We start from the raw sequence: 13,076 nt of genomic DNA on the forward strand, positions 1-13,076 counted from the left end.
GACAAGTACAGGTCTCTCTAATATTTTCAAGTGGGAGAACTTGCACAATTAGTGGTTGACTAAATACTTATTTGCCCCACTGAATGGCTATGGTAGGTGCCTGTTTTGGTTTTAGGTTGGTAGCATCCTTGGTTTTGAAAATATTTGAATTTGAAGTTTGAAGTTTTTGAAAATAGGCCCCCTTCCCATGTCATGTCAATCATAACATTTATCTTTTAAAAACTACAAATCTTTCTATCCGTGGATCCCTTTAAGTACGTTACCATTTCCTACCTGAAATCTAATTAGTGCAGGGTTGAACGGCAAAACTGGCTAAAAATATTAAATAACACCTTTTGCATTTAACATTTGGACTAACTACACTACTTTACACTACTTTTTGACTTGTAAAACATTCGGGAACATTTCTGTAAACGATATCAATGTGAACCTGGATTTAAGAAGAATCAAAAATGAAATCATCAATTGTTGGTGTTATTCTGTTCCTGTATTCCATCAGTAGTAGTCATGAAATGCAGTAAACAACAGACACACAGAAACAGCTTCTATAACTCACATTACACAAACGTGGCAGTGACAACCGGGGCAAACTTACATACATACAGCTTTTTACAGACAGGTGTCCGAGCTTAATGTGGAATATTATGCAACAGATATAAATAAGACATCCATACAAAAATAGGCTCTTACAAAATATACTCTATGAACCAATATTTACCAAAAGTGGAAAATGTGCCTGTGTTTTTGAAGCTCCGACTTAAACAAATGGGATTCTCGGGACTAGCAGCAAACAGAGGGACGATACGAGTGGGTCACAAGTTAAAGACCGCCTGATTCCAGGCGGATTCAAATCCAGTGAGTTAACAGTTTCCGATCCCTTTAATAAACTAAGCCCCCCTCAACAGTGAGTTATATTTGTGACCCAGAGCGGACAAAATCAGTAGTTCTTATCCAATAAATTAATATTAATTATCTCCATTCTATAAAACACAGTATGTTAAATATTCCACATGGCTGAGTCATTCCATGAGTGAAAGACAGCAGTGTGCACGGCACAGCCATCACGCGGGCTGTTTTCCGTTTCTTGTCGCCAGTCCGTGTCCGCGTAGCTTCAAGTCTTTGACCACGATATGTGCAGCAGTGTGCATTTTTTTCCCTTGACAGTGTTTCGTCGCATTTCATCCCAAGAAACTGCATGTCCACAGTCCTGTAGCAGCTCCTCGTGCAGCCACAAGAACCAATATGTCCGTGAAAATAAGAAGACACATTCAAGACCACGTAGCACCGGCCAATAAATATTCTCATTTGCAGGTGTACACCTCTGTCCTCTCACTGCATGTGTTGCACTTCACGTAGCAGCACCATAAGAACTTGCAATTGCACTGCCACACTCTGGAGTACTGGTGTGTGTTGTAGCCGCGGCCGCAGCACATCAGGTCACAGCCGCTGATGTGTGATATAGTCTTGTTGCATACCCGCCCTTGTGTTCCCAAGCTGCCCGTCACCTTATCTGCCTCGCAGTAGTTTGGTGACTTGTCTATGTACACCAAGTCTGTATCCATGGGCTTCCGGTAAGAATATGGCTTCTTGATTTTTAGGAATTTAGGGCGCTTGTTGCGGCTGGCTTTGACCGGTTCTACTTGAACCGCATTGCCGTATTTCTCCTTGAGAATGTAGCCAAGCTCACGGAACTTTGGTAGTGTAGTCCAGCAGGTTTTGGTGGTGCAGGAGCCTGACACTCCGTGGCATTTGCATTCCAGTCGCATGTTCTTCTCCAGCACCTAGAAACAGAGAAACTGTTCAGCAACTTAGCCAATATTCACAGGAAAAACTAGCGATGCAGATACTACAGTCCCTGACAAAAGTCTTGTCGCTTATCCATTTTGTAGAAACAATTGTTGATAACCTGACTTGTAATTATTCAATTGGTTTCAGAAATGGCTCCTATGGCGAAGACCCTCCCAAATGATGTTAAATGCACAAAAATATATTTGTTTCACTGAAAAAAGATTTATCATTTAATGAAGACTTAAAGACTTAAAGGTCAGATTTTATAATGATAATAATAAATGTGTAATAATTTTATAGCCTAAACCATCCGGCATGCTGGAGACCGCCGGATGGTTTAGCCTATTTTTTATTTTTGCCGGAGACGCATCCGTCAAAATGGGCGGAGCCAGGCCTGGAGTCAACAGCCCAGTTGCTTATTCACGGTTTAACCAGCGAACATGGATGAAGAACGCTTCATCATGGAGGTGGAAAGTCACAAAGTGATTTATGATGCAGCAAATCATCATTATAAGGACAACATTAAAAAGGAAGCTGTATGGTGTCCTATTATGTGTGTTTTTCTGGCAATGATATCAAACACACGACGTACTGACAACGTTTTTTATTAACACACAGCGCTAACAACACTTCCTCAACCTGTGGCTGTCGGCAGGCTGTGTCTCTTACTGCCGCGTCAAATGAACAAAACAACATCACCGTTGCGTGCGCTTCAGGGTGCCTCGGAAAACATTCAATCAGAATATTATACATGGAATGCCAAAGCAGAAGCTATGAGGTAAAAAGTTTTCATTTGCCTAAATGCTTAAGTTATTAAGTGCAATTTTATGTTTTTTCTTGAAAAAGATACTTTATTTCTTCTGTGTTTCTGTGCGGTATTAATATTGTTGTCTTTTACATAAAAGAGGCATGGTCTATTGTTTTTAGTTGTGATTTCTTAAAAACTATTTTTAAATTCAAGAGTAAACATTTATCGCGTTTAAATGGGTGTACTTGATCTATTAATATATACTGTATTCTAACTGTGTTATTGTAAATTGTTTTTTTAAAAAAAGAAAAATTGGGGGTGTGGCAATAATATCGCATATGGCAATAATTTATGAGATACATTATCGCACACTAAAATTTGTTATCGCGACAGGCCTAAACGTGAAACGTCCTAGTCACGATGTACACATCTTACGTGATTTCGACTTTTCAACGCCAGAGTCTCATTCGCTTGTTTGTCTCCAGTTGTTTTTTTTTTGTTGTTGTTGTTTTTTTTTAAATAATGTTGACTTTTTGTTCTGTGATGCATGCTTTTATTTTGGCGCAAGAAGCATAGAGCAGGTAGTGCTTCCACACACGAGTAAGAGCGCATTTACACATGAAAAAGAAGGTATTTGCGCACACGAAGAAGAGCACACACACACACACATGTGGAAGAGCGCCGCCGAGTGATAGAGAGAGGGGAAAGAAAGCCTGCGCACACATTTGTTGCTTGTGAAGCATCCACAGAGGCAACACCTGTACAGTATTTAACACCTTTTGTACTATTTATTGTGCGTTTTCAATTGTGGTCGAATACTTGGGGCAAGTTTTTGTGACTGTTTTTAATTATGTGCGGACGCTAACTGATACATGCTAATCATTTGTGCGGATTGTTATCGCTGTATCAGCAGTTACCGTATTTTTCGGACTATAAGTTGCACCCGAGTATAAGTCGCACCAGCCATAAAATGCCCAACAAAGAGGAAAAAATCATATATAAGTCGCACTGGAGTAGAAGTCGCATTTTGGGGTGAAACTTACTTGAAAAACTCCAACACATAGAACAGATATGTCATCTTGAAAGGCAATTTAAAACAGAAATAAAATAGAGAACAACATGCTGAATAAGTGTACAGTATGATAATGTTACATGATGCATGAACAACGAAATGCGAATGTGGCTGGTATGTTAACGTAACATAGCTACTAAGAGTTATTCAGATAACTATAGCATAAAGAACATGCTAACAAGTTTACCAAACGATCAGTGTCACTCCAAAACACCAAAATAACATGTGAACTGAAATAATAATGTGTTAATAATTTCACACATAAATCGCTCCAGTCCAAAGTCGTACCCCCAGCCAAACTATGAAAAAAACTGCGACTTATAGTCCGAAAAATACAGTAGTTATAAATGCAAATTTGAATTGCTGTTGTTGAAGACTAAACTGATTTAATTTGAGGTTTATTTTAGTTTCATTCTACAAGTGCTTATGTCATGAACATCTGAATAAAGTCAGCCAACCACACGGACGTCTGATATCGTGATTTCGGAGCTTAGCTCGCTGTCTAGCTTGGACTTGACTCCAACGTCTTGGCGAGGACGGTACAATGACGTTCTGTATAATTCATGTTTTTGGATAGTTATGTTGGGATGTTAAGGGTTAATTCCGATTTACGCGGAAATTCGGGTTACGTCCCCAGCATAGGAATGGAGCTCGTTCGTTACTCGGGGACTACCTGGATCGCAAAAATGTTTGTGCACTTAATTGGGGAGATTTTTCAGACACTTCAATATTAAAATATAACGCAAAAGTGCTATGGAAACACACCATATGCATATATACTAGGGGTGCAACGGTTCAGTTAGCCCACGGTTCGGTTTGAACCTCGGTTTTGGGATCACAGTTTCGGTTCGATTTTGGTTTGTGTTTTGCATTTTTTTTTTTTAAACTGCCTTTATTTTGCTTTTAAAAAAATGAAATAAACACTTAAAATGTAAACATTTTCGACTGTTAACATGCCTCTTAGCTCTTTGGCTAGTGTAGTGACTGACTACTGAAACACACACACAGTAGTAAAAAAGTTACTTGGCAAAGTAACTGGTGATACCTTTCATGTTTTTTTTTCATTAAAAAAAACAAACAAACAAAAAACCAAAAACATAGTAACCTTTGCTATGTTTGGAGGTCATTTAATGTTGTGAATCAACCGTTAAAGTTGATAATATTGCTCCCGTTTTTGCATTAGTTCCCTTCTGTCTACTTTCGACATGTGAAAATTTTAAAACTGTTTCATCCTTTAAAGATAGACTCAAGTCAAGATTTTGCCAATGTAGGAGTATTTTAGATAAAAAGTTGCTTAGGTACGCTTGGAAGGTTTACTACAACAGAGCCTTTCTGAGAAGTTTACTGCTCTAAAATGGTGGCTGTGTCTGTCATTTCGCATGTAGTTCTCTATGCATGAGATATCTAGGCGTAGATTGTATGCTGTTGGCTACAGTCAGGAAATATTGGAGCCACCTAGCCTAGCATCGCGTTGGCTACAGCGTCTCAACAAACACTCTTCCCTCTCCGTGTCTGACTTTTCTCGCGTCATTCAACCAACGTATTGGCGCACATTGTCTCATGCCGAAACGGTGACGAAATCCGAACGGAGGAAAAAAAATGTAATCCACAAAAAATGTACAGATTTTGAACGTACCGTATGGCGTACACATTTAAAAATCAGTGCTCACTTGTACAAATTACGCCGAGACCGTACAACTTGACAGGTATGAATTATAGTGGACCGTCACAGTTAGGTAGTAGCACTCTGTAGCATGGGACGTCCAACTATCAGTGGTCAGGGCGAAACTATGTGCTTTAGCAAAATCATCTTCGATGGCTTTGCGTGCCATTTCATAAATGTCGGGGATTACGTTGCTGGAGAAATATGTCCGTGAGGGAACAATGTAACGCGGGTCAAGCATGGCAAATAAATTGAGGACGCCCGCCCTGTGTTTTCACTGGAGTCATCTTCGGGGCTGTCCTGCCCTGAGAAAGTGATATCTGTGGGTAATGCCGGCTGAGGTGCCGGAGTCATGTTATAAAAGTGTTGCCATTAGCATGAGGAACAAGCGCTGAGCAATGCTTGCAATTTTTTTTTTCTTCAATATTTTCTCTCCCTCCGCATTGTAGTCCACGGGGAAATCAAAATGTTGCCACACCGCAGATATGAACGAAGCCTGTGCTTCCTCAAAATTCCGTCTCTCCACTCCTCCGCTCGCCATAGCTATTTGTTTTCTTTCTTGTTTCACTTTCACTTCACTCGTAAGCGAGAGAGGGCGTTACTCGGCTTCTATTACACAGGTGCTTGACAGTGATCCGACATTTACTTGCGGGGCGGGAATTTCTCCACAGCGGTGCCTCACGTCACACACAGGCACACAGAGCTCAATCAATTCATTCCACAAGCGTTCGGAATACATTAATTGCAAAACCGTAAAGTCGCGGTTCATAAAGGCGTATTGAACCATACAGGGCGAACCGTACGGTTCGGCTTTGAACCGCAAACCGTTGCACCGCTAATATATACACAAAAGGATATGACATAGCCAGTCACATGAGCACTTCTCCCCGATTCACTCAAACTCACGCAAGAGGTTTTGGGCACTCTACGCCCTTTGGAAAAAAAAAAGTTTTATTTTCCTTTAATGGAAACCCACTTAAGTTGCAATTTACCATAATTTTTGAAATATCTGTTTTATTTTGTGAAAAACTACAGTAGAAAAGCAGCTAGGAACACTGGTTCTAGTTGATCAGATAGTTGATGTGAGAGAATGTTCGGCAACGCAGTCAAGAGTTTGCCTTACAGATGAGGACGATGACAGCAGCCTTTTCTCAGGTAAGTACTTTAATGCAAGCCGCAAAATATATTTTGTATATTTTTACAAATGACATAGTATTGGTACAGTATCAGCAATGGGTGATACAGGACAGCCAAGTATTGGAATTGGTATCAGGTGCCCAAAAACGGTATCAGATTTATACTTCTACAGTTGTAGAGGTCTAAAAACATCCCCTCAAAATAGGGTTAATCATTATTTTCTGAAAATAATAACGGGTTGTCTATAATGTGATACTTAATGACAACATGAGAAGCAAGCACCTCACAGTTGGGGATTAAACGGAAGGCCATCACATTGCTGCATTATAGCGTACACACAGAAGCCAAAATAAAGTATCAGATGTCAGCCCCTGTGTGTCTAGTCACCACACAACACACAAATGTCAAGAGTGAGCATTCGAGGCGTAGAGTGACTGGGATTACTGCTAAAGCCCGGCCTGATGACAATGAGGAGCGTTATAGGCCGGAACAGGCATTTTCTTGACAAGGTGAAATGTGAGTTTCCTCCTGTAATCTTTGGAGTTTTGTGTTTGATATGGCATCTCAATTAGGGTTGCCACGATCAATTCAATCGGTAACTAATCAATCAGTCAAAGTAGTCAAACTTGCTGTTTTTTTTTAATTAAATAAAAGAAATAGATACAAAAATTCTTTTATTCAATCATTTTGAACAATATTTTTGAAAGAGAACAATAAAAAAATTCTCTTAGTAATTTTACTTTGAAAGAAAAGAACAGTAAACATCTTTTTAAATGGTCTATTTACATCCAATTAAAACATTTTAAATTGCAAATACTTAAAAAAAAAAAGGGAAAAACGAGTAAATAATTAATTTCTATTTACATTCAAATATTTTAATTTATAAATATTTGTGAAAAAAAATACTGTAGTTCCATTTTTAACTTAAACTTAAATTTAATTTAATATATATATTAAAAAATAATAATAATAATAAATAAATAAATTTAAACTGGAAAAATACTGTATTTTTCGGAAAATAAGTCGCAATTTTCTTCATAGTTTGGCTGGGGTGCGACTTATGTGTGAAATTATTAACACATCATTATATCATTTCCAGTGTTGGGCATGTTACTTTAAAAAAGTAATTCGTTACATTACTCACTACTTCTTCCAAAAAGTAACTGAGTTAGTAACTGAATTACTCTATAGTAAAAGTAACTAGTTACCAGGGAAAGTAACTATTTCCGTTACTTTAAAAAGAACTTGTTGTATGTCAAAGAATTTGAAATTTTCTGAGCAGTATTCGAGTCAGTGGAATAGAGAAAAACAGACAGGTAGTTAACTTGTTAGGTGCTTCAGCAGATTTGAATTGCTTACCACAGATGTCGACAAAAGCTTTGCCGCGGGACATAAATTACACATTACATGCAGGTTCTTTCCTTTAATTTCGACAAACTTGAAATAGTGTCTATATCTCCACCTCTTAAAAGGACCATTTTTCTTCTGAATGCTCTGCCATCCCGACCCTGTGCATCTGTTTTGCGTGTGTGTGTTTGCCGCACGCGCTGTTCCGTTTTGCTTGTGAAATCACCGGCTCTGATTGGCTTACTACGACACATGACTCTAACCCTCAGCCAATCACAATCACTTCCATCGCATCTCTCGAGGGGCTGCATTTAGGTAGGCTCGTTTCCCGACAATTCACGTAACTTCAAAGTAGACATGTGCCGGTGACCGGTTTCACGGTTTACCGTGGTGTGAAAACGTCGCGGTTTCAAAACCACTAAAATTTTCCGTCAGACCGTAGAACGGTATTCGCTATTTTTCATGTGTCAAAACTGCAGCCAGAAGGGACGTGGCGCGGCAGCGCTCACCACCTCCAGTTTGTTGCTGTGTGTGAAAGTGACTCTATCGGCTAGACAGCCAGCGAACCCAAAAACAAATACTCTTTCAATTTCAATTTATTGAGCTGTCAAATCGTGGTAAGTGGAATATACAAAATGCATACATTTAAAACGTTGTACAATTGTATTTTTCCATGTGTGAGTAGCTTCAACAGATTAGCACCATGGAAAAAGTTCGCCAAAAACAAAACACACATTTTCCTTTCAAATTCGATATACAAACTAAATAAAAGCTTACAAAGACGAATGTTAGCCTAGGTTTAGCTGGGAGAGCAACTTCGTCGAGTTTTACAGCCGCAGAGTGAGAAAACAAGCTTGATTCGCTTGAATCAGTGGCTTGAATGACGAGGGGGGAAAAATGGTAGCCTCAAAGATCGCTAATTGCAGAAAGATGATCTTGCCCTAAGCACAAATCCACGTTCGCTGGATCAAGGAGAAGTCACACTCCCAATTTTTTTTTTTTTTTTTTTAGATGAAACCTTTCCACAACAATATTGACATTTTAACTAACTTGTACATTTTTAACTAACTTATTAACTTATAAATTATTTATGTTCTTTTTAACACAAAGGCATGACATGGAGACTAGAGTTGACACAGTGGCTGAAAATGGCGAAACTTCACTTGAGCTTTTCCACCCTCCAAACAAAGTCATGCAGTATAATTTTTTTTTAAAATTATTGAGAAGTGTTTTTACTTTTTTATAGAAATTGTTTTGTTCTTGCTCTAATCTTGAACGACTTGAGCTGTGGGTATAGTCTATAAATTGTATTTTAATTTTATTTAAAATATTAGTTTTTTTAATTGATATTTTATTTATTTTAACAATATATTCATGTTCCAATTTGCAACTATGTTCTGAAAAAAAAATTCCTGTTCAATGGAATTTTTTTTTTTTTTTTTTTAACCCATACATCTCAAAATAGCAATACCGTAATACCGTGAAACCGCGGTATTTTTGCTCACGGTTATCGTACCGTCAAAATCTCATACCGGCACATGCCTACTTCAAAGCGTCTGCCGTCCTCAAGATGGAAGCAGAATTATAGCTGGCTGACAGTGGGAGATGGGAACGAGGCTAGCATCAGGTGTAGCAAACAGAGAAACGTTACCAAACTTTGGAAAGCATTGTCTAATTGAATGAGCAGGGACAAACAGCTTGAAGTCAGAAGTACGTGCGCTATTCTCGAACCTGAACGCACCCAAAGTCTTGGATGACAAATCAACAGAGCAGGGAGTCGACTCGACACGGCTGGTAGTTTCTTCAATTTATTCAGAGTAAGTAACACACCGCTTTTGACCGTCAGTAACGGTAACGGCGTTGTAACGGCGGAAAAAGTAATTAGTTAGATTACCCCGTTACTGAAAAAATAACGCCATTACGTAACGGCGTTATTTATAACGGCGTTACTCCCAACACTGATCATTTCACATGTTATCTCGGTGTTTTGGAGTGACACTGAATGTTTGGTAAACTTGTTCTTTATGTTATAGTTATCTGAATAACTCTTATAGGCTATCTTACGTTAACATTCGCATTTTGTTGTTCATGCATCATGTAACATTATCATACTGTACACTTATTCAACACGTTGTTCTCTATTTTATTTTTATTTTAAATTGCCTTTCACGATGACATATCTGGATTTTATCAAGTAAATTTCCCCAAAAAATTCAACTTATACTCCGGTGCGACTTATATGTTTTTTTTCCTCTTGATAGCGCATTTTTGGGCTGGTGCGACTTATACTCAGGTGCGACTTATAGTCCGAAAACTACGGTAATGAATTGTAGAAATTCTACACACATAACACAGCCTTTATACATGGAGCGGCAACCATCCTTAAGTTGTTTCCAGTGTTGTTTTCGTCAACGATCACGATAACGAAAATACTTCGTCAACGAACAATTTTTTCATGACAATGACGTCACGATGATGCACTAAAAACGTGTCTTGGGAGACTAAAACATGACGAGATGAATGCCAGTTGTCGTCTGACGAGACGAGAACGAGATGAAAATTCTCCTTAGTTTCAGTCATGAGTTCAGAATGTGTGACATTTTCTTATCGTATGTGTGGTTAGTAGAGGTGGAAATCTTTAGGCACGATTCGATTACGATTAAGAGGCTTCGATTCGATTATAAATCGATTATTGATGCACCCCGGTGTCCTCTGTCATTTCGCATCTAAATTTCCAAATTGAGTACTGCTTGTCATTTTCCCTCCAAAATGTCATGTGACTTGTTATAGGAGTGCTGTCATTATTACTGCAGAGATTGAAGAGGTGGGGGGGCCAGCCTGTTAGTGCTCAGACCATTCTCGCAGTCGGACATCCGGGCATTAATGGCGTCACCAGCCACAACAAAGCGTCGCCATATTGAAATGGGGGCAAAACACGAGTCACCAGCAGTTGCTCTGTCGAGCATTGTAGTACAAACGCATTGAACTTTGTCTTATTTGCGGTCTTTTTTCCGTCGGAATGACTAATAGTTGCCGTGTTGCGGGTTGTAACACAAAGAAGAGTTCGGAGCCGCATTTGAAGCTCTTCATTCTTCCTCGTGAGAAGAAAATGACAAGCAATTGGCTGAAAGCAATAAATAGAGGAACAGTAAAAGAAGAGGGTTCCGTGGACCAGGCACATTTACGTTTGCAGCCGACATTTTATTACTTGTGAGTAAACTTTAATCTTTTTTTTTTTTTTTTTTTGCCCCTATTAGCTGCTAGGATTCAATAAACTAGGCAGTGGTTATTATTACCGGAACCGACAACTCGCAAAGCGTTATTTTTCTTTTGCCGTAAACTGCTCTGATCGGTCAATCGATATATTATTGGCCTAGTGGGAATTGGTTATTTTGCCGTACATGTTCACGGCTAAATAACGCTTGGAGGCGAATTACCGGTTACGGCAGAAATAACCACGCCGTATATACTACCAGTTTTCTGAGTTCCTCACAGTACATATTACACGTAATTGATAAAGGTCAACTTACTGGGTGACTTTATGAGGTTGTTGTCGATGTTTCCGAACTCCACTGCAGGCAATTCCTTTGGATTGTTTATCCAGCTATCAGCTGCGACTTTGTATGGGCAGATTTGCAGGCCAATACACGCAAATTTTAAGTTGTATCACTTTCAGTGACTCGTGATAATAATAAGTCATGTTTAAGATGTTTTTATGAAAAAAAGACGCAAAACACAGCTGAAATATATGAATTTCAGACAACATTTGTCTACGGATGTTTGCCTGTGCGTGCCCCCCTCTCAAAATGGCGACACGTTGCTATGCGAGATGACGTCATCGTGACATCACGCCAACTGCATTTATACGCCGCACTCTACATCAAATTGGTGTGCATGGCTGTCACCTCAGGAGGAAGCCTCTTCTGAAGACAGTACACAAGAAAGCCCGCCCGTCTCATCAGACCATAGGACATGGTTCCAGAAATCCATGCGCTTTGTTGACATGTCTTCAGCAAACTGTTTGCGGACTTTCTTGTGTACCGTCTTCAGACGAGGCTTCCTCCTGAGGTGACAGCCATGCACACCAATTTGATGTAGAGTGCAGCGTATGGTCTAAGCCAGGGGTCCCCAACCTTTTTTGCACCACGGACCGGTGTTATTTGGGTCTTTTTTTTCACGGACCGGTGTTCTGACAAATTTTGCAACCCATCAAAAATTGCAACGATGCGGTTCTGCGCATGCGCGTAACGTTAAACATAGCCACAAAATGCGCAAATGCAGCGATTCCAAAGTAAACACTACAAACTTTCTTGAAAGAAAGGAATATTAACTTACGTTTGATCATGGAAGGACTTGTAGAAAAGTTCTCCTCAGATTCATCCTGCCATGTAAGCTTCACACAACAGCTGCACACCGCGCTCACCATTAACGACTTCGCCTTGTCGTTAAACATTAATTAAGAAGCCCGCTTCACAAAGATACGATGTTGGAAATTGTAGCAAGGTTTTCAACGCTCTTGTCGCGATGTCAGGATATTCCAGAATGACTTTAATCCAGAACCTCGGTAGAGTTGTTGTCTCAAATGTATGTTTAATAAGGTCGCCGTCATTTGCGAACTCTCTGTTTATTCACAAACGGGTCACGAATCCACTCATTCGCAGTTCGTGGGTCTTCAAGGTTGTAGGCTCGTCAGGTGCCCTTTTCGCCGTAAAAATATCATTTTCGCCGTATAAATATTTCCAAAGACGTCTGTTTTCCTGTTATCTTCGCTCGTGTGGGGCTAATAATTTCCGGGAACAAATGTGCTGCAAAGCGGCCTAGTAATACGTTACTATCGAGGACAAGCGCACATAGATATATTATATACACAAACGAGATGTATTGCTAGCAGTCCAATCAATGGACTTCTATGACAAAATTGTAATCTATCCCGTAGTATTATATCTAGAGTAGACAGAGATATTGGTGTGTTAAGCAGGGGCACAGGGTTAATTCGGCCAGAATGTGGTCGTTATTAAATTATTTTTTTCTTTGCGGCCCGGTCGCAAATGCGCCACGGACCGGTACCGGTCCGCGGCCCGGCAGATGGGGACCCCTGGTCTAACCACTAACAGGCTGACCCACCACCTCTTCAATCTCGGCAGCAATGCTGACAGCTCTCCTGTAACGAGTCACATGACATTTTGGAGGGAAAATTACAAGCAGTACTCAATTTGGACATTTAGGGATGTACATATTTTCTTAGGGGTGTACTCACTTTTGTTGCCAGGGGTTTAAATATTAATGGCTATATTTTGAGTTTTGAGGGGAAAATAAATTAA

General features: G+C 39.6%; 1 protein-coding gene across 1 annotated transcript in view; it reads right to left on the reverse strand.

Moving 5' to 3' along the window:
* Positions 1-465: 465 nt before the first annotated feature.
* The window catches only part of LOC130912165 (protein Wnt-7a), a 28,526-nt gene continuing 15,915 nt past the window's right edge, over positions 466-13,076 (reverse strand). Inside the window, exon 4 of the mRNA XM_057830041.1 lies at positions 466-1,781. Within this exon, the coding sequence (XP_057686024.1) occupies positions 1,302-1,781 (480 nt within the window). The 3' untranslated portion in view covers positions 466-1,301. The remainder of the gene's footprint in view (positions 1,782-13,076) is intronic.

This window comes from Corythoichthys intestinalis, chromosome 2, assembly GCF_030265065.1.
Source record: "Corythoichthys intestinalis isolate RoL2023-P3 chromosome 2, ASM3026506v1, whole genome shotgun sequence".
Classification (NCBI taxonomy): Eukaryota; Metazoa; Chordata; class Actinopteri; order Syngnathiformes; family Syngnathidae; genus Corythoichthys; species Corythoichthys intestinalis.